Source organism: Solanum stenotomum, chromosome 8, assembly GCF_019186545.1.
Source record: "Solanum stenotomum isolate F172 chromosome 8, ASM1918654v1, whole genome shotgun sequence".
Classification (NCBI taxonomy): domain Eukaryota; kingdom Viridiplantae; phylum Streptophyta; class Magnoliopsida; order Solanales; family Solanaceae; genus Solanum; species Solanum stenotomum.
Genome location: NC_064289.1, coordinates 5,335,999 through 5,360,388, shown reverse-complemented (window position 1 = coordinate 5,360,388; position 24,390 = coordinate 5,335,999). Strand labels below are relative to the sequence as shown.

At 34.6% G+C, this 24,390-nt stretch overlaps 3 protein-coding genes across 3 annotated transcripts in view; 2 read left to right on the top strand and 1 right to left on the bottom strand.

The window, feature by feature from the left end:
* Positions 1-24,390, top strand: part of LOC125872539 (uncharacterized protein At3g49140) — a 163,737-nt gene that overhangs the window by 39,126 nt on the left and 100,221 nt on the right. The window lies entirely within an intron of this gene.
* LOC125872549 (40S ribosomal protein S18-like) lies at positions 455-2,365 on the top strand. Its single transcript, XM_049553282.1, has 4 exons — positions 455-561; positions 636-796; positions 1,747-1,935; positions 2,054-2,365. Exons 1-4 carry the CDS (start codon positions 559-561, stop codon positions 2,157-2,159), a joined length of 459 nt encoding a protein of 152 aa, XP_049409239.1. The 5' UTR covers positions 455-558; the 3' UTR covers positions 2,160-2,365.
* Positions 2,875-14,476, bottom strand: LOC125872543 (uncharacterized). Its single transcript, XM_049553277.1, has 8 exons — positions 14,247-14,476; positions 8,943-9,117; positions 8,805-8,858; positions 7,094-7,160; positions 6,870-6,970; positions 5,823-5,867; positions 3,487-3,957; positions 2,875-3,308 (listed from the first exon to the last, which is right to left on the bottom strand). Exons 2-8 carry the CDS (start codon positions 9,072-9,074, stop codon positions 3,138-3,140), a joined length of 1,041 nt encoding a protein of 346 aa, XP_049409234.1. The 5' UTR covers positions 9,075-9,117; positions 14,247-14,476; the 3' UTR covers positions 2,875-3,137.

Here is a 24,390-nt window from a genome sequence, read left to right as displayed (position 1 = left end):
AATGGACTCGCGGAAAAATAATGAAACATGAAACTATATTTGCGAATCGTGAGCTCAATAGGAAAAATTGAACGTTGTAGGCGAGATTGAAAAGTAAATTAACAACCTTATAAACTAAGGAACACTTTATTTTGTGTGATCATGTTTTCTAAAATAATCTAAAACTTTAAAAGTGAACTGAAGATTATTCATTTGTTATGCAAAAAAATATTAGTACTAGCTTTACTCATTATTAATCTTATGATTTTGAGGTTTTACGTTTTAACCACTTTAAACCTAAAGTGGCATTAACATAGTTTCAATTAAAAAAAAAAACTTACATCGAGATCAAAATTGAATTCCTTAAACTTGAGAGACTCAACAGTCATTATTCCAAAATCTATGCACTTCAAATGCAAATCACCAAATAGTTTCACTCTACTACAATTACTATATTGTCCTTTTCCGCCTATATATAATCTCAAACTGATCCATCAGCGTTAGGGTTTTGGGAGTTCTGCATCTCTTCGCCAGTTAACGAAGCAGCCGCACCGCAGAGAAGGATTTGAAACCCTAAACATGGTGAGATATAATTTCTTATTTGTATTTGTGTGTTTAGTCTATTGAATTGCTTCTGATTTTGGGTTGGTGTGCAGTCGCTTGTTGCCAATGAAGAATTTCAGCACATTCTTCGTGTTCAAAACACAAACGTTGATGGGAAACAGAAGATCATGTTCGCTATGACATCAATCAAAGGTATTGGTCGTCGTTTTGCCAACATTGCCTGCAAGAAAGCCGATATCGACATGAGCAAGAGGTTACTACTTTTTCCTCCTTGTTTTTCTCCCTACTAATTATGAAGTTGTCGTTTTCACCTCTTAGCATGTGATATCATTCTTAAAGGTAAATATTTCTCATTTAATGATGTAATGAAAGCTCAAATTTTGATCTGATCGTTGTTTTGGGTGTATGATAAGTTCTTAACCTTTCGGGGATGTTTATATGATATTGGTGTACTGTATATAAACTTAATTATAATGAACGCTCCCTGGCGAAATAAAATGAAAATAGTTACTTCAAGATTATTTCTGCAACCATAATTGGATGTATTACCAAACTTGTCAAGTGTTGCTGTCATTTTTTTGATAAATAACCAATAGTTGGGCTGGCCAATGATTCAGAGACTTAGACTGATTAATGAGGAAGGCTGCTTATTGTCTTTCGGTTACTTAGTGGAGAATGGATGGAGCCATTAATGTACTTCTGGTAGAGAGAAAGGAATGATGAAGCTATCCCTTCCTGATTTTGGGGATGCATTCATTCAGTATGGATTATTGCCTGACATAGATAATGTTGTCAACATATTTGTAGTATAGCTGGACTAGAAGTTATCATATGCAGCCTTATTAGGTTGGTGCTACTTTGCAGTATAGAGGAAGGATAACGATGCTAATTTTCTGGGAGAACATATTTTCTTAGTAGGGCGTGCAGAAAAAAGTGATTTTAACATTTACAGAAGTTTCAAGTAATGTGTAGCTACACTAGTACAGGCTTAAATGATCTATTATTTATGGTCTAGTCTTGAGTTTTTAACCATAAAGTTTAATCAGTAGTTGTCAATTTTAAAGTATCCAACCTTTTTGCCTTTGCTATGTGAAAGTTCCGCACCAGCAGTTACAATCTTTTGTGTTGCACCAAATGCTCCTGCTTTTATAATTTTAGTTATTGCAAAGTTATCTAAGTTTCTTCTTTCACTCTTTTCTCTAGGGCTGGTGAACTCACTGCTGCTGAACTCGATAGCTTGATGGTTGTTGTGGCAAATCCTCGTCAATTCAAAATCCCTGATTGGTTTTTGAATAGGCAAAAGGATTACAAGGATGGAAAGTTTTCCCAAGTTACATCTAATGCACTGGACATGAAGCTTAGGGATGACCTGGAACGCCTGAAGAAGATCAGGTTGGTCTTATCTACTCTTGCTGTTAACATGACATTATGTTTGATATTCTCAGTACTTTACTTATTGCTAAACCTTGTCTGTGTGTATCCTTTATCTCTCACTATTTGATTGTGGCAGGAATCATCGTGGTTTACGTCACTACTGGGGTCTTCGTGTGCGTGGTCAGCATACTAAGACCACTGGTCGCCGAGGAAAGACTGTTGGTGTCTCCAAGAAGCGATAATTGCCTTATCCTGAGCCAATTTTGCATGTTTTATGCTATTTCATTCTGATATGGGACAAGAGATGGTTTGACAGTGGAACTTAGTTTTATAATTTTGTTGAATGTAATGGATTTTTGAGTTTCTATAGAACAACATTGCTTTGGAAGAATGTATTATCTGCACTAGTCGTTTGTTACTAATGAAGTTCAATTTTCTACCCCTTTAATGGATTGTCTTTGTTTGGTGTGTATTTTTTTTTCTTCTATGTGCTTGGTTAGATTTATGATCTAATGTGTGGGAGGTTTCTCAACTTAAATCTTCAATGCATGTTGTTAACTGGCAATTTTTATTAGGTTAAATATAGTGTATGTATGTAGATTCTTGAATAAGTTTTTGATTATTCATCAAGTAGTTTCTCGTTTTAAAAGTAAAATCATCAACAAATGATTGGAGAATATCTTTTCCTACGTACCTACCAATTATTTTCCTAGGGTAGTGAAAACAATTCTAGCAACCAAACTCACTAATCTGGTTTTAAGGCTAGATTTAGTTAGGCAATCAACTAGTTTATGATTATGGATACAGGCTTTTATCAGTCACAACATAATGCAATTTTGTTATTCTGTGAAGCAAGTTATAGACTCATTAACTTAACTGCAAGAAAACTCTCATGAAGCTAAACGCACATAAAACCAATCAAAGAAAATATAGATTAATGTGCAATTTCAATCTTAGCCAAAATGTAGGAGCATGTATTAACCAAGATAATGTACATTGAATTTACACCTTCAAAATAAGGAAGAAAAGAAGGTCCACAAGCATAAATAACTACATAGACCAGCAGGACCCAAAGCCATAGATAACTTGACTATCATAAGTTGCTCTAGTAATCATATGATACTTATAACATAAATATCAATGCGTAAAAAAGAAACAACGTTAGATGAATAAAATTTAGGGTGCTGAGGAAATGCAGTGATAGTGAAATTGACTGTCCTTTATTTGAAAAAGAATTTCCATATCTCTCTATCTGCTAGCTCCTTCACTAAATGGGCACCAAAAACACCTTCCTCGTCGACCACACTTCTCAAATGACGTGTTGCGCTGTTAAAGCTCACATAATTCCTTTTCGCAGCCAGGTATATTACTCCATAAGGAGGCCTCAGACACTGTTAAAGAAGGTGTAAGAAATTGTCCGTTGAATAAACAAATGCAAAATGAAAATTATAGTAACCAATACTTGTTATAAATAAAAAGAAAAGATAGAGGTGGTGTAAAATCAAACATAATAGCTAAATCTAGAGTGCAAAGGGAAACTCATTAGCATGTTTAAAGAGTTAAGTTTACCTTTTTTATAAGCCCATATAGCTTCTTGAGGGAAGGCACTGAGTAGGGAAGTTCAGTCATTAAAATTACATCATATCCACCTTCGCCGTTGTCTGCATCATTAGCCCTCTCCCATGCTCTGCTTCCGGAGAGCTTCCTAGATCTCCTTAAGGAAGACTCCAGACCCAATATGCTCCCGTCTTGGCTACTACAACCATCCATGAAATCCTCCTCTGACAAGCTAAGGCTCTTTCCTGTTGGCACCTCAGATATATCATTCCTCACCACAGATAAGACTGTAGGGAGTTCCTCCCACTCCCCAGCATAAAAATGCACCACTGGAGCAAGAATCTGTCTTGAAGGAGTCAAAGGACTCTCAGGTTGGCGGCTCTGCCTATCACGGGCCTGCTCAATGTTTGCTAAAACATTAGGGATGGTGGTGCATCTTATAGTTTCTGCACTGAAGTCTTGAAAATGTACCGTTGAAGCTCCCTGCAAGAGGTTATGTTACATCAGTTTATTGGAGTAACGTGAAAGCAAGGGTCCTATAGACTTCAGCTACCACGTCCGTATACTATATATTTGTAACTCTGTCATTTGCATTCACACACTTGTGAGTTGTGAAATGAGTTGAATTTTCGACTTAACATCCATCTCCTGTGTTATTTAAGTTCCCCCAAGTGATGAGAGTTACAATATATCCTCAAAGAATGCAAACTGTCGACCTGCACCAATCAGGCTCTTAAAACTAATTTATTGATAAAAAAAAGGACCCTAAGAGGTTTTACAAATTACTATGCATTGGGACCTAACACAAAACTGAGGGTCTATCAGAAATCTCTACCTCTAAGGTAGGGTAAGGCCTGCGTACACTCTATCCTCCCCAGACTCCACTTTGTGGGACTACATGGGATATGTTGGGACCTTACACAAAACCAGTAGTTCACATTGCAGGTCAAGTAGTTCCTTCATGTTCACGAGGCACCCTTTCAAAACTGTGCAATCTAGTGTTCATTGTTTAAGGAGAAAGACTGAAATTTTGAACCTCTCAATTTCTTCCTTGAAAATCACAGAATTCCCAATGACAGCTTCTACAAGTTGGCTTTGCAAATGGTCATGATGAAAAGTTGAAAATTGTATAAAGTTCAGATTACCTAAGCTTGGTGCTCCAGGAATGATACGGTAGATAAAAATGTAACACATAAAATTAAAATAGGAATAGAAAAATGCTGTTGGATGCTATGCTGGAAAAGAATACCTACCAAAGTGAAGGGTAAGTTCTATAAAATGGTTGTTGGGCACATAAAATAGGACGGTTGAAATAGAAAAATACTATTGGGTGTTATGTTGCAGAAGAATACCTACCAAGTGAAAGGTAAGTTCTATAAGATGGTAGTTAGGTTAATAATATTATATGGGGTCCATCATATCTATGAGATGGATCTCCCACAAACGTAAATGTTTAGATGGATGTGCTGTCATAAATAACTATTCAACAATAGAAATATACAAATTCTGCAGAAAGTGCAAGTAGCACATGCAGAGAAAAAACTTGAGAAGATCGCTTGAAATGATTTGGTCAATTCCTACAAGACCTTCAAATGCACCGGCATAAAGGTGGATAAGTGTAATCATGATGATTGAAAGGCATTAAAAAGAAGCAGAACAGACCCGAAATCACATATAAGAGGGTTTGTCTTAAACGACCTAAAGTTTCTTAAAGTCCAAGAAGACTTAGCAAAGATCGAATACAATGGGAAAAAAAATAGATATAGGCAAGAGGAGAGTTAGCCATTTGGTTTGCTTAAATTAGGTCCATTAATTGCAATAAGTCCTCTGATCTTGTTAGAAATTCATATCTGAGTAGAAAAAGTGGAAAAGTTGTAGTGTCAAAAGAATCTAAATAAATGATTATTAGAATGAAACGAGGGTACAAGTGGAGTATAATGGATAGTGATGATTCTTATAACAGACTCCAACTAGCTTGAGATTGAGACTTATGATAAACTAGTTTTTGAATGTATTTCCAAATTTCACCCAAGAAAAGAGCGTTACAAAAGGAACAGAAAGGAATAATAAGAAGGATCACAGGATACTGACAAATGTGGGATTAAATGACTTCTATTGAGTTATGAAAATCCTGGTTTGAAGTGATGCACATATTTGGTTATGATTTGTGACAAATATGATAATCAAGACACGACTTCTCAGAAATCAACTGATTTATTTCCAGCAGTTGACACCCTTTGTGTGCCTAGATTCAATTTAGAAATACTTCCTGAACACTTCACACCAATGACATTCAAAATTATATTTGTCATATATTTCTGCACACAAGACTACATTAATGCTGTTACCTTCAAACAAGCGAAAATGCCAGGAAGCCCATAACTGCAACCGAGCTGAAAGGAAAAAGTCCATAAAAGAAGACAGAATTAACTTCCACTATTTAAAGTGAGGAATATTGGGAATGCAACTAGGTATGGTTACTTCATCTCCTATAGATATGAGGAGAGATGATAGACTGAATGACAAGCAAAGCTGTAATCTAAGCAAATGCTAAAGGCACAAACTTGCCATTTAAGCAATTCACCAAGAAATGTATCACAAGATCAAAGATAAAGATTTCAAGCAACACTATTAACAGCACCCAAAAATATGATGCACTAAGACTCTATTCAGTGCCAGCATTACCACCATTAATCAACAATAATCACAACTTATTTCAGCATGCTTTGGGGCTTTATGGAAAAGTTTCTAAAATATTATGTTTGGCAAGCCACATTGTGGGTGGTTATGTGCAGTATATCATGTGCATAAATCTTTTGATGAAATGAGCTACAATTCAAAAGGCACCAAGTAATTATGCATCTTAGGGGCCCTATATCTTGGAGGCAAAATAGTTATCTTTCCAAAAAGACTTTTGCTAAGGTCCAATGGCGCGAAAAGGTTACTCTTGAATCAAGCATTATGATCTTCTGCTTGCTCTCAGCCTATCTCATCATCAAGGTCCTCTAAGGTGATTTAAAATGCTTATACCAAGTTCCAAAAGATCCATTTTTGCAGTGTCTATTCTGATCGAATTTTGTGCTACAGTTAAGTTGGTGGTGTCCAAAAGGAACCATAAAGATCATTCGCTTCTACCATCTAACACATGTTTCCTAGAATCTGTTGATAGTGAGTCCAAAAACATGCTACTAAACAGGTATTACATTTATCACATACTTCTCTGCTTAGAAACGAGCTCCCTGGCGATTGAACAGATCTTTGTAGAAACTTGTATGTAGATTGATCTAGATTCTTCCAAATATGTATGTTAATTCATTGTTATCCAACAAAAGGAGGATGAGGTGATAAATGGTTAAAATGCATGTAAATCACATGAATGATCTCAGATGAAGTACCTCAAGCACCCTTTTGCCTCTTAAGCTCAGTTGTCCATCCCGAATCTCATGCTTGAGAACATTAACAAGATCAATTGAGATGTCCCAAGATTTAAGATGCCCTGTAGTGAAACAGATCAACTAAAACTGGTTATTCAACGCCCTTTGACAATTTCCGACAACAAAACCTGTTAAGAATTATTTTGTAACATTTGGCCTATGCAGAAACCAGCAATTGTACCTACCATCTGATTTTGAGGATATTGTTTCTGAACCAGTGAATCCAATAATATCAGCAACACTGACTCTACCCTGCATCACATAGAAACAAGTGCATTTCAAGTTACATATTGAAATCTTTTAGCATCTTAATGCTCGGGAAAAAAATTATGCATATATATTTAAGCTCAGGATAGTGCAATAGGGCATGCATGATTTTCAAGTGAAAAACACAGATTCGACTGTAAAACTATATTCTCTCAATTTCAAGAGAGATGGCCCCATTTTGTAATATGAGGGTCAAATTGACCACATTGGGGATTCTTGGACATTGTTAATTCTTTTTTAGAAATTGTTTTTACATGTTTAGGAAACATACAGGTACACAATGACTTCCCAAAGGAAGATATTGTTATTAGAACTCGGTCCTAGGTTGTTTCCTGCCATGTCAGTATAGGGGTGTTCACGGGTTGGTTTGGGCCCGTTATTGGTCAAAACCAAAACCAAACCAATTTAATCGGTTTTTAAATTATCTAAACCAAACCAAACCAAACCAAATACAACATATATTTATCGGTTTGGTTGTTAACGATTTCAGTTTGGTTTTGTTCGGTTGTTCGGTTATTCGGTTATTAACCATACACAAGAATTAAAAAAAAAATGTTCATACAAACGAGGGGGAAAAGATAACAATTCTTCCAAAACGAAAAATAGTTAGAACTACTAACATTACAGAACTTTCGATAAAGCTTCAAAATTCACCATTTTGGCCTAGAAGAAAGAGACAGTGACATTTCTAGTCCCACCAAGAATTGCGACAGACACTCGTATATATAAAACCAATAAGATAAATGTTCTCGTCTTGGACGTTTTTGCTTTCATAAATAAATTATAGATAAAATTTGCTGAAAACATATATAAGATATTTAAAATTTGCTCAAATCTGGAATTTGTTCCTTAGCATCTCAAATCTGAATTGGACAATGCCAGAACGTACATCAAACGTGTTGAAGAGCTGGGTAAGGAGAGGGGGTACCAAGAGCCAGAAGAGATGGTGGAGGTTAATACCATCATGTATATGGTGGTCAATCTGGAAGGAAAGGAACAGTAGATGTTTTGACAATAGATCCAATTCCATACACAAGGTCAAATGGAATTGTATAGTATCTCTACTTTTTTGGTGTAAACAGTTGTGTATAGTAGATACAGATCAGATTGTAGATTTGATAGGAAGTTTGTAATTGACACTTTTTGGTGGTGGCTAGCATGCCCTTAATGCTGAAGAATACAACCTTACCAGTTTCAAAAAAAAAAAGATATTTAAAATTGTTTTAAAAAATAATATATTATGCATGTATAATAATAAAATATAAGTATTGGTTCGGTTATTTCTTCGATTTTTTTGAACAAAACCATAACCAAACCAAATACTATCGGTTTCTAAAAATCTAAAATCAAACCCGCATATAATCGGTTTATTTAATCAGCTAGATTTGATTTTTTGATTTGGATCGATTTTTGTCCAAACCGTGAACAGATGAAATCTAAAATCAAACCCACATACATGTCACTATGTCAGCCAGTTCCTCCCGGAATTCAAATAAGGAGAGTGTTATGAGTCCTTATCAAAATAAAATAAGGAAAGAGTTATGAGTAGCCACCCATCCTTAAGACATATGACCAGCAACTTCACTTGAAACAATTGTATCAATAGCAAAATAAGTGAACTATTTGTACCTTGAAGACATCCAAATCTACAGTCTCCCCAACATATTTGTAGGGATGAGTAGCCTGCACAATTTAATGCATACGTGAGACTCAAGAAAACTGAAAAGCTAAAAGGGAACATTTTGAAACCAGCTAAAGAAAGTATACCTTTGATGGAACTATCTCCACAGCCGGTGAGGGAAGATGGACATCTTTGTCAGATATGACTGACATGTGACACCCACGGTCTTGCGATATGAGACCAGGCAAGCAATGTGCAAGAAGTGATCGTGTACGCATTATGTACTATACTCAGGTATATCAAACTCGCTGAAGAGAGAACCTGTAAATGGCAACATTAAAATAAATAACAGCTTTAAACTTGGACTCTTCTTTCTTTTCCAACTAAAGAGAATTCGATTTCAATTTGCTTCCCTGTGGTAGAATTCCTACTAAAACCATGCATGGATGACAAAGTGTGGAGTGAAATTAGTACATTATATCATAAATCTTCTATAGAGCTCTGTACAAGTATAGGGATGTTTGTATTTTTTTCCAGGGAATTTCCTAGCCAATAATACTTATCTTAAAAAGAAATAATACAATCTTAATGTGAAAATGTAAATAAAGTAAGTGTTTGCCTCTGCTGAATAGAGAAGGTGATGTGGCATCTCCAAAACAAATGTAAGAAAAAGTTTCAGTTACCAAGATTCGAACCCTCACCCGGGGGATTTAAAACACTCAAACGTTAGCTTTAGAACCAAAGCACCCGTCCGACCTTTCAGTTTATGAGTGCTTGTGAATAGATTATATCGATTTTCCAGTATTCTCTCACTCTATATATATAGAGAGAGTGTGTTTCCAATAGGATCAATGGGTGCTCGAGCACCCGATACGCTATACGTGGGTACGCCCATGCCTCTATATGGCCTAAAAAATTATTTATCTTTTATCTCCTTTTTTGATTTTTTTTTTTCCTACATTCTCTTCATTAATCAATTTAGTTAATGCTAACGTATTTATTGCATCTAATTATATCTCATGAGTTACAACAATATTCCATATATTTGTGTTCTCTACTTAAATAGCATGCCTCCTAATTCTTATAACTTAAATCAATCAATAAATAACAATCACGTATGGAGTTGTTGGATCAAATAGCCTCTCTCATAATTTAAAGCTTATAAGAAAAGGATGAAGTAAAAATTGCATCAAAATTTAATGGATAAAAAGAAAGGGATAAGAACACACTAAAAAGAAAGGGGACAAGAAAATACCGGTTGTAAGAACTTAAAAGTAAATGACAACTCTTTTTTTTTCTCATTATGAACATAGTGTCCAGGCCAGCTTTTGCGCATCTCAATTAATTTAACGAAATATATGTCACCTCCCACAAGCAACAATTACCATGTAATTTGTCCACCAAGGCTAGGACAAATGTAAAGAATCACCTATCATTTTTGTCTCCATTGGGATTCGAACCTGAAACCTCATGGCTCTCAACCACATCATTGACCACTAGGCAATTGTTTCAAGTACGGATAGTCATTCACTCAATATAATTATGACAAACACTTTGCTATGAGTTGTAGCTAACAAAAAATCTATTCATTTTTGGAACACTGTTTACAACCAGGATTCGATAATAAGAAGCTTATGTAGAGACTTCAATTTCAATCCTCCTTTTTTCCCCTGTGAAACAAAGAATTTAAGTTTTTATATTTTCGATTCTTATGGTCATCGTTGGTATGGATTATCTTTAGTGTTTATTTGTATATGGTTGCTTTTTCATATCTATTTTTTTTGCCTTTTAGTAGTATCAATCTCAAGCTTTTAGTAATAGGGAACTATTTTTGTCGGTGCTGCAATAAATACTCTATGTACATGTACATGTACACATATACATGTTTTGGAATCAATATTAATTAATCGGCTACTAATATGTACAACTCTTTATTTTCCATATTCCATATATAATTTTGTGTTCATTTTCAGAATGCTAGATTATTTTGTTTTCAGGTAATGATAAGCTATGTTGCTCGAACACTTTAAAAAGTCAAGGGGTGCGTGTCGGATTCGCTAAAAGTAGTGTATTTTTGGAAAATCCGACACGGGTGCGGCATCGAAAGTGAAGAGTCCGCACAACTTAGATGATAAGAAGGTCCTTAGGGAATTTTATTTTATTTTTCTCTTTGGATAGAACCAAGGTGATGAAAAGTTAGAGAAAAATCTAAAACGAAGTGTTAATAATAAAATGGATTAAAACCGGGCAGCGCAACCAAATTTAGTACTCCCTCCGTCCCATTTTATGTGGCAACATTTGATCGGGCACGGAGTTTAAGAAATAAATGAAGACTTTGAAATGTTTACCAAATTGCCCTTTAAAAAGTAGACTCTTTTTTCTCTCTCCTCATAAATGTATTGGAGTATTATTTTAAGATTAAGTGAGACCAACAAGGATAAAAGAGGAATTGTACCTTTATAAACTTACCATATAAGGAAATGTGACATTTTTTTTGGGACTGACCAAAAAGGAAATGGTGCCACATAAAATGGGACAGAGGGAGTAGTTATTACTGTAAATAAATGAATCTTGGACCTAACTCAACCCCAAAAGCTAGCTCAAAGGGAGGAGGATTGCGCATGTCTATATAAGGAGACCATCTTTTCCTCATCCCACCGATGTGGGAGTTCACACCCCACCTCACACCCAAGACGCAACATTTGGTGCGTGGAAAACTTCAATATGGGGCTCATTGGTAAATCATAAATNATTTTATTTTATTTCTCTCTTTGGATAGAACCAAGGTGATGAAAAGTTAAGAGAAAAATCTAAAACGAAGTGTTAATAATAAAATGGATTAAAACCGGGAAGCGCGACCAAATTTAGTAGTTATTACTGTAAATAAATGAATCTTGGACCTAACTCAACCCCAAAAGCTAGCTCAAAGGGAGGAGGATTGCGCATGTCTATATAAGGAGACCATCTTTTCCTCATCCCACCGATGTGGGAGTTCACACCCCACCTCACACCCAAGACGCAACATTTGGTGCGTGGAAAACTTCAATATGGGGCTCATTGGTAAATCATAAATTGGGATGAGCCTGACTATGATACCATGAGAAATTACAAGGAGAGGAGAAGAGAATTTATCCGTTTTCATCACTAAGTATGGGAAAAAGGATCTTTGGGCCCCTAAAGCAGTGGTAACACAAAATATCACAGTTGTATGGAAAAATATTTGTAGACCTTGGGATGACTTTCAACAGAATAGCACATTTAAGCTAGGAAGTGGGAGAACACATTAACTTTCAGACAGATAAAATGGCATGAAAATGGGAGACTGATGAATATCTTCCCTAGCTTATTCAGCAAGTGCTTTACAAAGAAGTCATGGTGGCTGATTGCTTCACGGTCACAGGATGGCTTATACACTTCGGAAGAGATTTAGTGACTAGGAATTAGATGAAATTACCCAACTATAAAATTTTCTGCATCCTATTTCCATTGATATTAACAGGAAGAACTCTCAAATTTCGCTAGGAACAGGAATGGATACTTCACTGCGAAGAGTTACTACACTCCTGTACAGCAGCAAGAAGAGAACTGGGAGTTCAATTGGCCTTGGAAAATGCTTTGGAGAACAAGGGCCCCCTCTAAAGCAGATTGTTTTGGATGGATAGCTGCAAAAGAGGCTTGTCTAACTCCAAGCTGCTCTTCAAGAAAGAGGTCTATCTCTGTGCAATAGATGTTTCTTATGTGAAGCCTCACCGGAAACAAACAATTGTCTTCTACTTCCTGTAAATTCTCCTAGAAGATATGGTCATGCACTCTTAACATTTTTGGAGTCAGCTGGGTAGTGGACTGTGAGAAGCCTCTTATCTTGATGGCAAGGGCAGTGGACTGAAAATAGGAAGAAAAAGCTTAGAAGACTGCCTAAATATGCATCATGTGGACACTATGGCTGGAGAGAATCATTAGATGCTTCGAAGGGAAAAAATTGCATTCATCCTTTGAGAAGTATAGATGCTTACAAACACTACATCTGTGGTGTAATAGTAGTCCATTGGAAAGGCCAACTCTTCCATGTGAGTTTTTAGAGTATTTGATGTTGTAACTGTAGCAGTTTCACTGTAGATCTCTTTTGTATTTTTATGTACCTTCCTGATACTAGTTATCAATAAAATCCTTTATCTTATTAAATATGGTGTTCTTGTTCATAAACTTGACCACCATATGAATCAAGATCCACATACGGATTTCAAGTAACACTTAAATCGAAGGACTGGAAATAAAATAATTTTAAACATTCATCAAAATAAAATAATTTTAAACATATGGAAGAAATTCTTAGAAACTAGCAATGATAGTTGCAACTCATGTTAATTATACATGGAAAGAAAAAATTGTGTGTACTGATGTATGGACTCAATTTTTCGTTTCCAATGAGCCATATTGTATCAATCAGAAGTATCCAATCCGAATTCATCATAATAAGGACGCTTCTGCAGTAAAAGTACATGTGCAGATATTTAAGTAATCGTAATAAACAAATTGATTTCAGCCCTTCTCTTGGATTCCATGGACACAGAAGTAAAGTTGCAACCAAGGGTGTGTCCTAATGGTTAATGAAGTGGGTTGAGAACCATAAGATCTCACGTTCACGTTCAAATCCCAGCCCAATAGAGGAAAAAAGTAAATTCTTGTCATCTATCCAAGTCTTGAAGCGGAGAGCTACCTGGTACCTAGGTTGGTGGAGGTAGCAAGTACCACTTGGAACTAGTCAAGATACACGCAAACTGACTGGACACCACATATATATCAAGGGTTGATTAACAGGGAAAATCACAATATTTCCAACATACAAATCCTCAAGTTTCCAACACTTACCTAAGAAATAACAAGTTCAAAGTCAAATCCCAAAAAAAGTGGATCCTTTTCTTCTCTTTCTTTATTTTTATTTTTTGAAAAGTTAACCATATTATCCTCCTCCCTTTTTTTTTACTTCCAATCTATTTGCGCCATGTAAGATAAAGACGAAATTTCTACACACAGATCCTTAGTTTTCCAACACTAAGAGGTAAAAACAAGCAACAACTGGAAGAACACAATAAGTACAAATCAAAACCAAAAAAAGTTAGTCCTTTTTTGTTCTAATTACACAATGCAAAACTAAACAATTAATTATACTACTCATCTCCAATGCCACTAAGTTTTCATCACGAAACTACAAAGCATCAACAACTCCCAACTCCTAAACTATGTAAATCAATCCCCTATATCCACGCCGTTTCATATACCAATTTAGGGGAAAATATTATCATCAAATATAACTCCTAAAACTTCATTTTTCCAGCAAATTGAAGCACTACAAAACCCAAAACAGCAAGAAACAGAAAACCCATAATCCAAAATCCATCAAAATCAATAAACAAAAAAAGTAATGCTAAATGAGAGAAATGAAAACATACCACAGTGAAGAAAAGTCCAATGAATTCAATAACAATCTGTACTGGGAAAAAAAACACTGAATTTGACCCTTAAATGTTGAAATCAAAGATCAAAGAACTATTAAAAATATATTAATCAAATAAAAAAATAGGAGAAATTTCCATCAATTTCAAGGAATATACCATTGAGCCATAAACAAATTTTCAAGTCAAAATAAGAAGAAAAAAAAAATAGTGAAAGAAAAAGAAGCTTCGATTTTCAGACTGAAAGGTCAGTGAAATGTACCGATTTAACCCTTGTTCATATCACTATTACGGATGTGACCTGCTTAGTTCTAATTTGACAAAACGGCGTTTTATTAGTATTTATATGCCACTCACCGTTTACAACCAGGCATTGATTTGACACGTGGATGACACGTGTTCAAAAAAACTTTTAAATTTTTTTTCTCAAAAGATCCTTAATTTAATTATATACTGAATTGAATTGTGCAAAAAAAATATATATGTGAAACTTGAATCAATGAACATATTAAGTTTTTTTTTTCAAATATTGTGAAGTATATATGGTTGGAGTCAAAGAAAATTGTATAAAATTGAACTTTTATGATATCAAATTTTATGTTGTTCCTTAGTTAGTTGATGATAAAACTATTGAATATTAATTAATCCTAGGTTCAAATTTTAATTAAGGATATTTGATTGATCTTAAGTTTTTAAATTTAGAATAAATGTATTTACTTTACCCGTTAAGAGTAGATGAATAGATATCACTTTTGTTCTACAAGATTAGAAAATCATCGATAATACCTAAATATAGATCCGAGATAATTCCTTTGTTTTGTAGCTATAGGCTATTTATAGTAATTTTTTGTACTTATTGTGATGTAATGTTTTTTTTGGGTAAATTGCAATTCAAGCTTGCCGTATATCTGGTTACTTTTGATATTATTTTCTATGCTTATTTTGCTCCCATATCAAATTTGTCAAAGTTGTTCGCCTTGCATTTTCTAATATTATTATTGTTGGATCTTCTTTATTCTTGATTTCTAAGTACTTTAAATAATAAAGGGAAAAGGCATAGATTCTTCCTCGAACTTGTCACAAAAAGTCAGTTACACTCTTAAACTATCTTAACGATCTATTACACACTTTTACTACTTAAAAGTGAATTTATTTACTCTCTAAAACTGACGTGGCAAAAAAATAAACAAATTGGCGCGTCAGAAAATATTAAAGTTAAATAAGAATTAAAAAAATCAAAATCTTCCTTCCTCTCCCATTACCCTTTAGAAAAAGAATTAAAAAGTCAAAATCTTCCATCCCCACCCATTACCCTCTTCTTCTTCATTCTTTCATTTTCATCACAACTTTTATTTTTCATCACAACCTCAAAGATTCACAATGACGTGAGTGTAGTAGTGGTGTTGTTGGTTGTGATTATTTGTTGGTTATTCAGATTTGAAAGTGTGGAGCTCTTTGAACTTTATCGGAGCCATGGCTGAAGCTTTGACTTGCCGACACACCTATAAAACAAATCAAAAGAATAAAGTCGCAAAGGGATAAGGTAAGGAGGTCTGGTTTGGTGATTAATTTGGATTTTGAGTGGCTATTTTGTGGTGGTTGATGGTTCGTCGAAAAAAAAGAACAAATGGCGTTGTGGCGGTGGACTTATGGTGGTGATGGGTTGGTTGTTCTTCGCCGGAGACGACAAAGAAAATTCTTATATAAATTCAAATTAATGATTTTTCCGATGAGATTAGAGATTAAGTGGGTGGGATTTAGTGATAAAAAAAGATATAACTATTAGAGAATTTTAATAATTAATTAGTGTAAAATAAAGTTAACAAAAAGAAAGTTAATTAATAAAGAAAACAAAACAAAAAGAATATAATAAATTATAAAATTTGACATGGCGATGACGTGGCAGTGAGTGTAATATACTACATGCTGTGAGAGTGGTGTTACACGTAAGGCTGGCAATTGGACAAGACCGGATCAACATGACCGATTTTATCGGAATCGGTCCTCGTCACCCGATTTAGTTACCGAAACCGATTTTACCGGAAATTTCCAAAGGTTCCGTCCGGTCCCTTAGTTACCGGATAGGAACCGGTTTGGACCGGACCAGAACCGGTTCTTACCGAATCATTGTGTACCAGTAATTTTTTTTATTTTTTTATTAACTTTAATTATTATATAATATTATATTATTAATTAATTAAATTATATTATTAAAAAACTTCAATTTAAAACTTTAAACTTTAAAGTTACTTTAAAGTTTCAATTGAATTTAAGTTTAAACTTTAAACTTTAAACTTTAAAATTGACTTTAAATTTTAAAGTTTATATTGAATTTAAAGTTTAAAATTGACTTTAAAGTTTAAAGTTTATATTGAATTTAAAGTTTAAACCTTAAAATTCAATTTTATATTAAAGTTTAAACTAATTAAAATAGTTGAAAATTAAATTTCTAAAATGACTTGAATTAAATATAAGAGACTATTTTAATAGAAAATCAAGGCGAATAGCCGTCTATTTATTCAAATAAATAAATTGTACAATACAAATATTAGAAAGAGACAGAGAGTACATAATCTAGGTATTGAATATTAATTATTGTACTAACAATTGAAACTTTTTTAAAAATCTTTTCGTAACTTTTGTATCATTTCAAAAGAAACATTTTTTGGAACTTGTATTTGTCGTTCTTCTTCCATTGGTTCCATGCCATCATCACTATTATCACCAAATATTTCATCTATTTCGTCTTCTATTTGGCTATTTAATTGTGGTAGTCTGGTATTTCTTCTTTCGGCATTGACCAAATCTCGAAACAACACCGATATTTCCAAACTATCCTTTGCTAATGAATATCGATGATCTCCAATCATAAATCTCGCCACACTAAAGGCTTGCTCCGAAGCGACCGATGATGCTTGAATCGCTAGTACATCTCGAACAATCCTAGAAAGGGTCAGAAATTGATTTTCAAGATTCTTCTACCATACTAATATTGGAGCTTGAACTTGTCCTTCATGCCTAATCTTTTCCCGTGCCTGATTGAAATATAAATCAAAATCATTATTAGTAGATGATTCAAGCTCAAGATAATCATCCATCCAATCATCCGTATCATCGCTTCTAGGTTTACAAGATGGAGGTTCAACTATTGGAATATTTTTTTCCATAGATTTATATGTATTATATAACTATTTAGCTTTTATATATATGCTACTTTTACAATCTTCAACACTGGGAGTTTCATCATCTTTAATTTCTAAATTTGCATAAATCTTTTCAACCATTCTTTCAACACTTTTTAATTTGTAATTTGGGTTGAAAGTAGTAGCAGTCAAATAGATTTGAGCAATAAGGAAAAAATATTTTTTGAATTTTTCAATCATAAAAGCAAGGGAATCTTCAAATTGATCTTTTCCTTTATATTTTGCAAATTCAGATGAAATAGCACAAATATTTACTAAAACATAAGAAATAGTTGGATAATATTGACCCGAAGCAACATTTGTTGCTTTATAAAAAACACTTAAAAATTCAATAAGTTCTTTTGTATTTTCCCAATCTTCATAGCCAATTCTCAAATACGGGTCCGCATTATGAGCATTAAAAACTAATTGTATCTGCTCTTGATAAATATAAGCAACTTGAAGCATTTCAAATAAAGAATTCTATCTAGTGCATACTTTTTTTGGAACTTTTCTATATTAAAGCTCACATTCTTTACAACGATTTTTAAATTCCGTAATTCTAGCTTTTATTTTAGCTTTAAAAATCCAATTACAAGCAAGTCTAATTTTTTCACAAGAAATTCCAAATTGAGAAATACCATCTTTTACTATCAAATTATACACATGTGCGGCACACTTACTATAAAAAGAATCATTATCAATTGGACAAAATCTACATTTTAAATAATCAATTGCTTTTAAATTATTAGAAGCATTATCTAAACTGACACATTATTTTATCACATATTCCATAAAATTGTAAAATAGAGCTTATTTTTGTTGCTATATAAGAACCGGTTTTAGTTTCTTCAACATATTTATATCCTAATATTCGTTTTTGCATATTCCATTCATGGTCAATCCAATGGACAGTAATTATAAACTAGTCATTACCATTAGGACTATGTCCCATATCATAAGTAATAGATAATCTACCATCATAATAAACAAATAAACAACGACGAAAATGACAATATTCTTTTTGATATTTAAAAAGATCACTTTTAATTGTACTTCTTGGAATACCTTCATAATCTGGGTTATATAATTTCCGAATATACTAAATAAAACCAGGATGTGAAGGAAATGAAAAAGGCAAACCACAAACAACAACCATTTTAGCTAATTCTCTACGATCTTTTTCTTTACTATATGTGCGGTGTGTGCTCCGGCTAGCCGGGTTAGTCATATTTAATACACTTTGAACCATATTAGAACCTCCAACCCCCATAGAATTTTCAGGTATGAGTATTCCATTTTTATTAGCCCTTTCTATATCATCTAGGTGAGCAAATTCTTTATTACACTTTCTCAAATGTGTTCTTAGTCGTTATGTTCCCCCTTGTGTACCCGTAGGTACATGTTTCATGATCAATTTACAATTCGTGCAAGTAACAATAGTTTTTTCCTCATCTTGTACCAAAAATTTCCATACTAAAGATCTTTTAACACGTCCTGCGGTCTTTGAAAAAGTAGGTAAGGAGGGGACTTCATCTTGTTCCGGTAATTCGGTAGCCGGACTAGTAAGGGTAGGGGTCTCATCATCTTCCTTATTTATTTCTACTTCTTCATCTAATTCTTCCTCAAAATTAGTAAAACATCTATTTAAAGTTTCATGATCTACTTCATTTTCGGAATTAAATTCAATAGGTCGTGAGTTTCGTGTAAAAGAAGTTTCATCAACATGAGTATAATCATTAGTATTAATTCTAAATATAGGAGGTGACAAATTTTTAGAATTAGAACTAGTTCCTCCTCCACTATTATTTTTTCTTTCCGACATTGGTCTTTTATCACTATATTTTTACAAATTCATGTTCAAGTTTAAAATAATTAATATTATGAAAAACAAGCAAGATAATATAACAAAAAAATAAAATAACTTAATTAATAAACAAATAAAAAATTTAAGTTGGAACGAATGTACCGAATGTCTACGTAAAAGTAGAAGTATAACCAAAGCCGGAATTGAGAGATGCCAATTGAAGCTTCCGATTTACTTCAAATGAATCTCCAAAATCTGAACTCCAAGCCAATATCACAAAATAATAATTATGAATTTATGAGAGATTGAAAATTGAGAGATTTTGTAAGATGTTAATGAGATAATTTGTGAATTTGTGATTTAAATAAAAGAATATGGGTATATTTATAGTGTTAAGGGGTTAGAGAGGGGAGGGGGCTGTTTTGAGCCCCAGCCCAACGGCTCAATTTTAACGTTCACTTAGAAAGAATAAAATTAAAAGACCGTTGAACCGGGTCAACCGGACAGGAATCGGACCGGAACCGGAACTGATTCTTACCGAATCGGATCAACCGAATAAAAAACCGGGTTCCATTTCTGTATCGATTTCGGTACCCTATAAGACCGGTTCCTTATCGGTTCAATCGGTACCGGACTTACCGGTACGGGAACCGGACCGGACCGGTCAAAAATCTATTTGTTTGCCAATCTTAGTTACACGTCTCAGGGTGGTATTAAATTCATTTTTAAATAGTAAAGGTGTGTAATAGGTCGTCACAATAGTTTAAGCGTGTAACTGACTTTTCGTGACAAGTTTAGGGGGTAATTTGTGCCTTTTCCCAATAATAAATATTGATTTACATTACATTACATATATTATGGGGAATTTTTGCATATAGTCATTCAAAAACAATTTAATTATCCTTCATAACTACAGTTTGTTAATTATTTAGCTACATGTTATATAGTGGAGAGAGCGAGCGAGACTGGGAGAGAAAGGAAAGAGACGAGCGAAAGAGGCAGAGAGTGGAAAGAGGCGAATTGTATATGTATATTTGTCAAATAATTGTATATATGTAATTGATATACATATGTATTTATATATTTGGCGAGCGAGAAAGGGAGAGGAAGGAGAGAGACGAATTGTATATGTATATTTGTCAGATAATTGTATATATATATAACTGGTATACATATGTATTTGTATATCTGGTAAGCTAGATTGGGAGAGGGGGAAAGAGGCGAGCGAGATTGGAAAGAGGGAGGAGGGAGACAAGCGAAACTTAAATTAAGATGCGAGGTGTAATTAATTCAAACTATAGCATAATTAGCTAATAACTAATATATATTTGTTTATCCGCATAATTTTTTCGTATTTATAAAAGTCATTCTTAAATAAGGTATGTGGTACATATCATTGGTTGAAAAATTATACTCCCTCCGTTCAAAAAGAATGACCTCATTTCCTTTTTAGTCTGTTTCAAAAAGAATGACATCTTTCCTTTTTTGGTAACATTTTAATTTCAGCTTTTCACTTTGTTTTCTAAAACTTCGTGCCAAGTCAAACCAGGTCACTCTTTTTGAAACGGAGGAAGTATGTATTTTTCAGGAGGGCCTAATAATTAAAACAAATATTAAATATCTTCCCCACCTTTGGAGAAAAATTGATAGGATGAAAACTTTGCGTTGGCAAATAAAGATAGTATCAACGTCATCAATAATGATTTTGCCAATAAGAAAAAGGAAGATAAGAAATTCTCTCGAATGTGAATATTGTCTATCTTATTTTATTTTATTTTTTTATATCGAAATTTTGAAATTGTTTATTGATTCATATGGCTCATTTTATTATTTCACCTCAGCCTATATAAATTTTATTATTTTGTAATTGTCATAACAAAATTTTTCAAATTCATTTTTTTCAATCAATTTTGATCTACCAAATATATTTTTGCAACTCTTGCTAGACATCTTTTCAATCCAACGTATCTTTTGAGTTTGGTATTTTTGGCTCTAAAAGGCCATTGAATGGAAATTGAAAATTCAAGTCTTACTATAACTACAATTTTTTTGATAGGAAGATCACACTATTTGAGTTTGATGCATGGATGGTATAGAGGTGAAGTGTTCACATTGACTTAACTTGAATGACTATTGTTCTTATTGACTTAACTATATTAAGGTATTGTCGATGATTTAACTAGAATGATAATAAATTATTTAGTTTGTGTTCACATTGACTTATTAGAATGATAATAAATTTCGAGTACAATAGCAAAAGATTTGTGCTCCATTATGTAATTTCTTATGGCATTTATTGATTTTAAGTTAATGCTCTTATCTAGTCGGGATAAGGGTCTGAAAAATATCTCAACTATGGCCGATATTGTTGTTACGATACCAAACTTTAATGAGGACTTATTACCCCCAGACTATTTAATACCGTATTTTAAGCATATATATTTGCCCACGTGAATATAAAAAATAATGCATAATTATAAATAGTAATGTGTCCACGTGGGCATATATATATATATAAAATGACCCTCGTGGTCATTTATGTGTCTTGCCTTCTGTGTGTCATTTAAAGCATTCCTATAGCGACCCCAAGTCATTTATGACTTGTTAGGACTGACAGTTCGGTCACCTGGGCGTTCGTTTGGTCTTAGTGCGAGTTTTTGTGCTTTGGAGCTTATGAACCTTGAACAATCATTTTCTATCAAAAGTTCAAGAAGATGACATCGGAACCCAATTCTGACGATTCCATCAGCTCCGGAAGGGTCATTTTAGGCTAGTAACATGGTCGACATGACTCCCGAGGTTTTCAGTGTGAGTCGATGCGATTATGCGTTTTAACTTTAAGTTTAAGCCTAAGTTTGACTTTGGTCAACATTCTGAGTAAACGCGCTCGGATGAGAATTTCGTTAGCGTGCTTAGCTCCGGAATGTCGAGTTTGGTCTAGATTGACCCTTCTTTTGTGTCTAGAGGTTTTCAATAACTTTTCGAGCCCTTTTGTGGGTTTTGACTTAAAATGACTTTTGAAAGTGGGACTCACTTTTTATCGAAATGACCTCTGATGGAAATTTCGACTGCGCCATTGAGTCTGGAATCTCGAATTTGGTATGGTTGCATATCTCGTTTGCGTACACGAGGTTCCGAACGAGATCGGAGCACCCCGTCGGAGTTTCTAATTTTGGAAAAAAAAAGTTGCAGAAATATCTGCTATTTATTGCAGAAAAATCAGCCAACTTTCCCAAACTTCAAACGCTCATAACTCTCTCATCTCTCAACCGATTTGGGCGATTCAAAAGGCAAAGTTGTGAGATTTTTCGAGGACAACGTGTTGGTGAGCTCGGATAGTGATTTGGAGTCCCCGTTTGAGGTAATTTTTGAAAAATACCTGCTACCGCACCCTTTTTATGAGCTTAATTTTAGAAATTTTTTAGACTTGTTTTCTCAGCCATTTTAGGTCCGATTTCAGTGATTTTTGAGGCTATCTTGAGTGGTTTTTCGAGGAGAACATTGTGGTGTTGTTAGAGTTTACTTTAGACCGCCCGTTTTTGGTAAATATGCTGAATTAGTTGCTGTCCTATTCCTTTAGTTCTTGAGGAAAATTTGGGTTTTGGTTGTATGTTGGTACTGTGTTGTTTCTGAGCCCCGAATTGTGTCCCATCATGGAACACAATTTCGGGGAGCTATTAAGAACCTACTTTTGGGGTGATTTCGAAATTTTCAGCGCGGGTCCCACGATTCCTGTTTTGACTCCAAAATTGACCCGTCTCCGTTTGTTGTGATTTTGGTGTCTAAACGACTTTAATAACGTTATGACTCTATTTTTGATAGTGGGGAAGCGTTTCGAGGACGTTCGGAAAGGGAAAGCTCCGGAGAAGTGATTTTGGAGCGCGTGTGATCGGCTTACATATAGGCTACGATTTCCCTCTCTTAGATTGAGCTTGAGAGTGTGAATGCATGTTGATTAGTTGGAATTTTGGTTGGTAGTGATTGAATCACGCATAGGTGTTTGGAAATCATGTTTTCGGTCTATTTCGGGAATTATCGGGTAACTGTGAGCATGCTTTATGTTATTAATTGACCCTCCTCGCTATGTGGGGTGCTTGCATGCTTAATTCTTGTCTATTTGAAGAATTTGGGCCTTAGTTTAGGTTTGACTAGGGCTTGCCTTAGGAATACATGATTTGGATCCGATAGGCCTTAGTTTTGTCCCGACGCCGCTCAACCAACTTAGATCCCTGTAGACTGGTGTAGCAGACTTGAGTCTGATAGATTGGGCCTTAGCTAGGCGATACGCTTGCTCCGACTTTAGTTATTCTTATTTTCCCCGATGTGACGGCTTAACGAGTTACGTCGGCGACACTAATTCTAAGTATAGACGACGTTCCACGCACATTTATGAGTGTGGATCGATTAGGACTCTTTCAGCAGCTATATTGGCACCTTTATAGAGCATCCGGTTTAAGGTCCGGCCTCTATTGCCCATATACTTATATAGAGCATCCGGTTAGAGTTCCGGCCTCTATTGCTCAGATACCTATACAGAGCATCCGGTTAGAGTTCCGGCCTCATATACTTGATACTTGTGATTGGTTACTTAGGTACTTCTGGTGAGCATCCGGTTCGAGGTCCGGCCTCCGTACTGTCAGATTCTACTAATTAGGGTTGAGGTTCTGGTTCGATGTTCTTCGTTCTTGGGTTCTTTTATGCAATTCTCTTTAGTTATAGTTATTCTGTGTACTCGTCGGGCTTATGGGGGTCCGTTCGGGTTTTTATTTAACGTGCGCACGAGTATACCTTCTGGGCTTATGGGGGCCCAGTTAGGTGTAGTTAGCTTTTAGATTACTTTAGTTAGTTCTTTCTACACTCGTGTGCATTCCATTGTTACTTAGATTTCCGCTCTTGACCCTCGATTTATGTTATTCCTTCTTTTCATATTGCATTTACTTTTCAAGTTCAGTCGGCCTATGATGCCTACTGGGTACCTGTTGTTTTGGTACTCATGCTACGCTCTGCATCTATTTCGTGATGCAGGTCCGGGCACTAGTAGCCAGCGTTGATCGAGCTTGGAGCAGACTGATCCGGAGAAGGGAGTGAGCACACGACGTTTTGTACTATTTCAGTCTCCATCTGTATATATAGACTTGTCTTTTACCTTTCG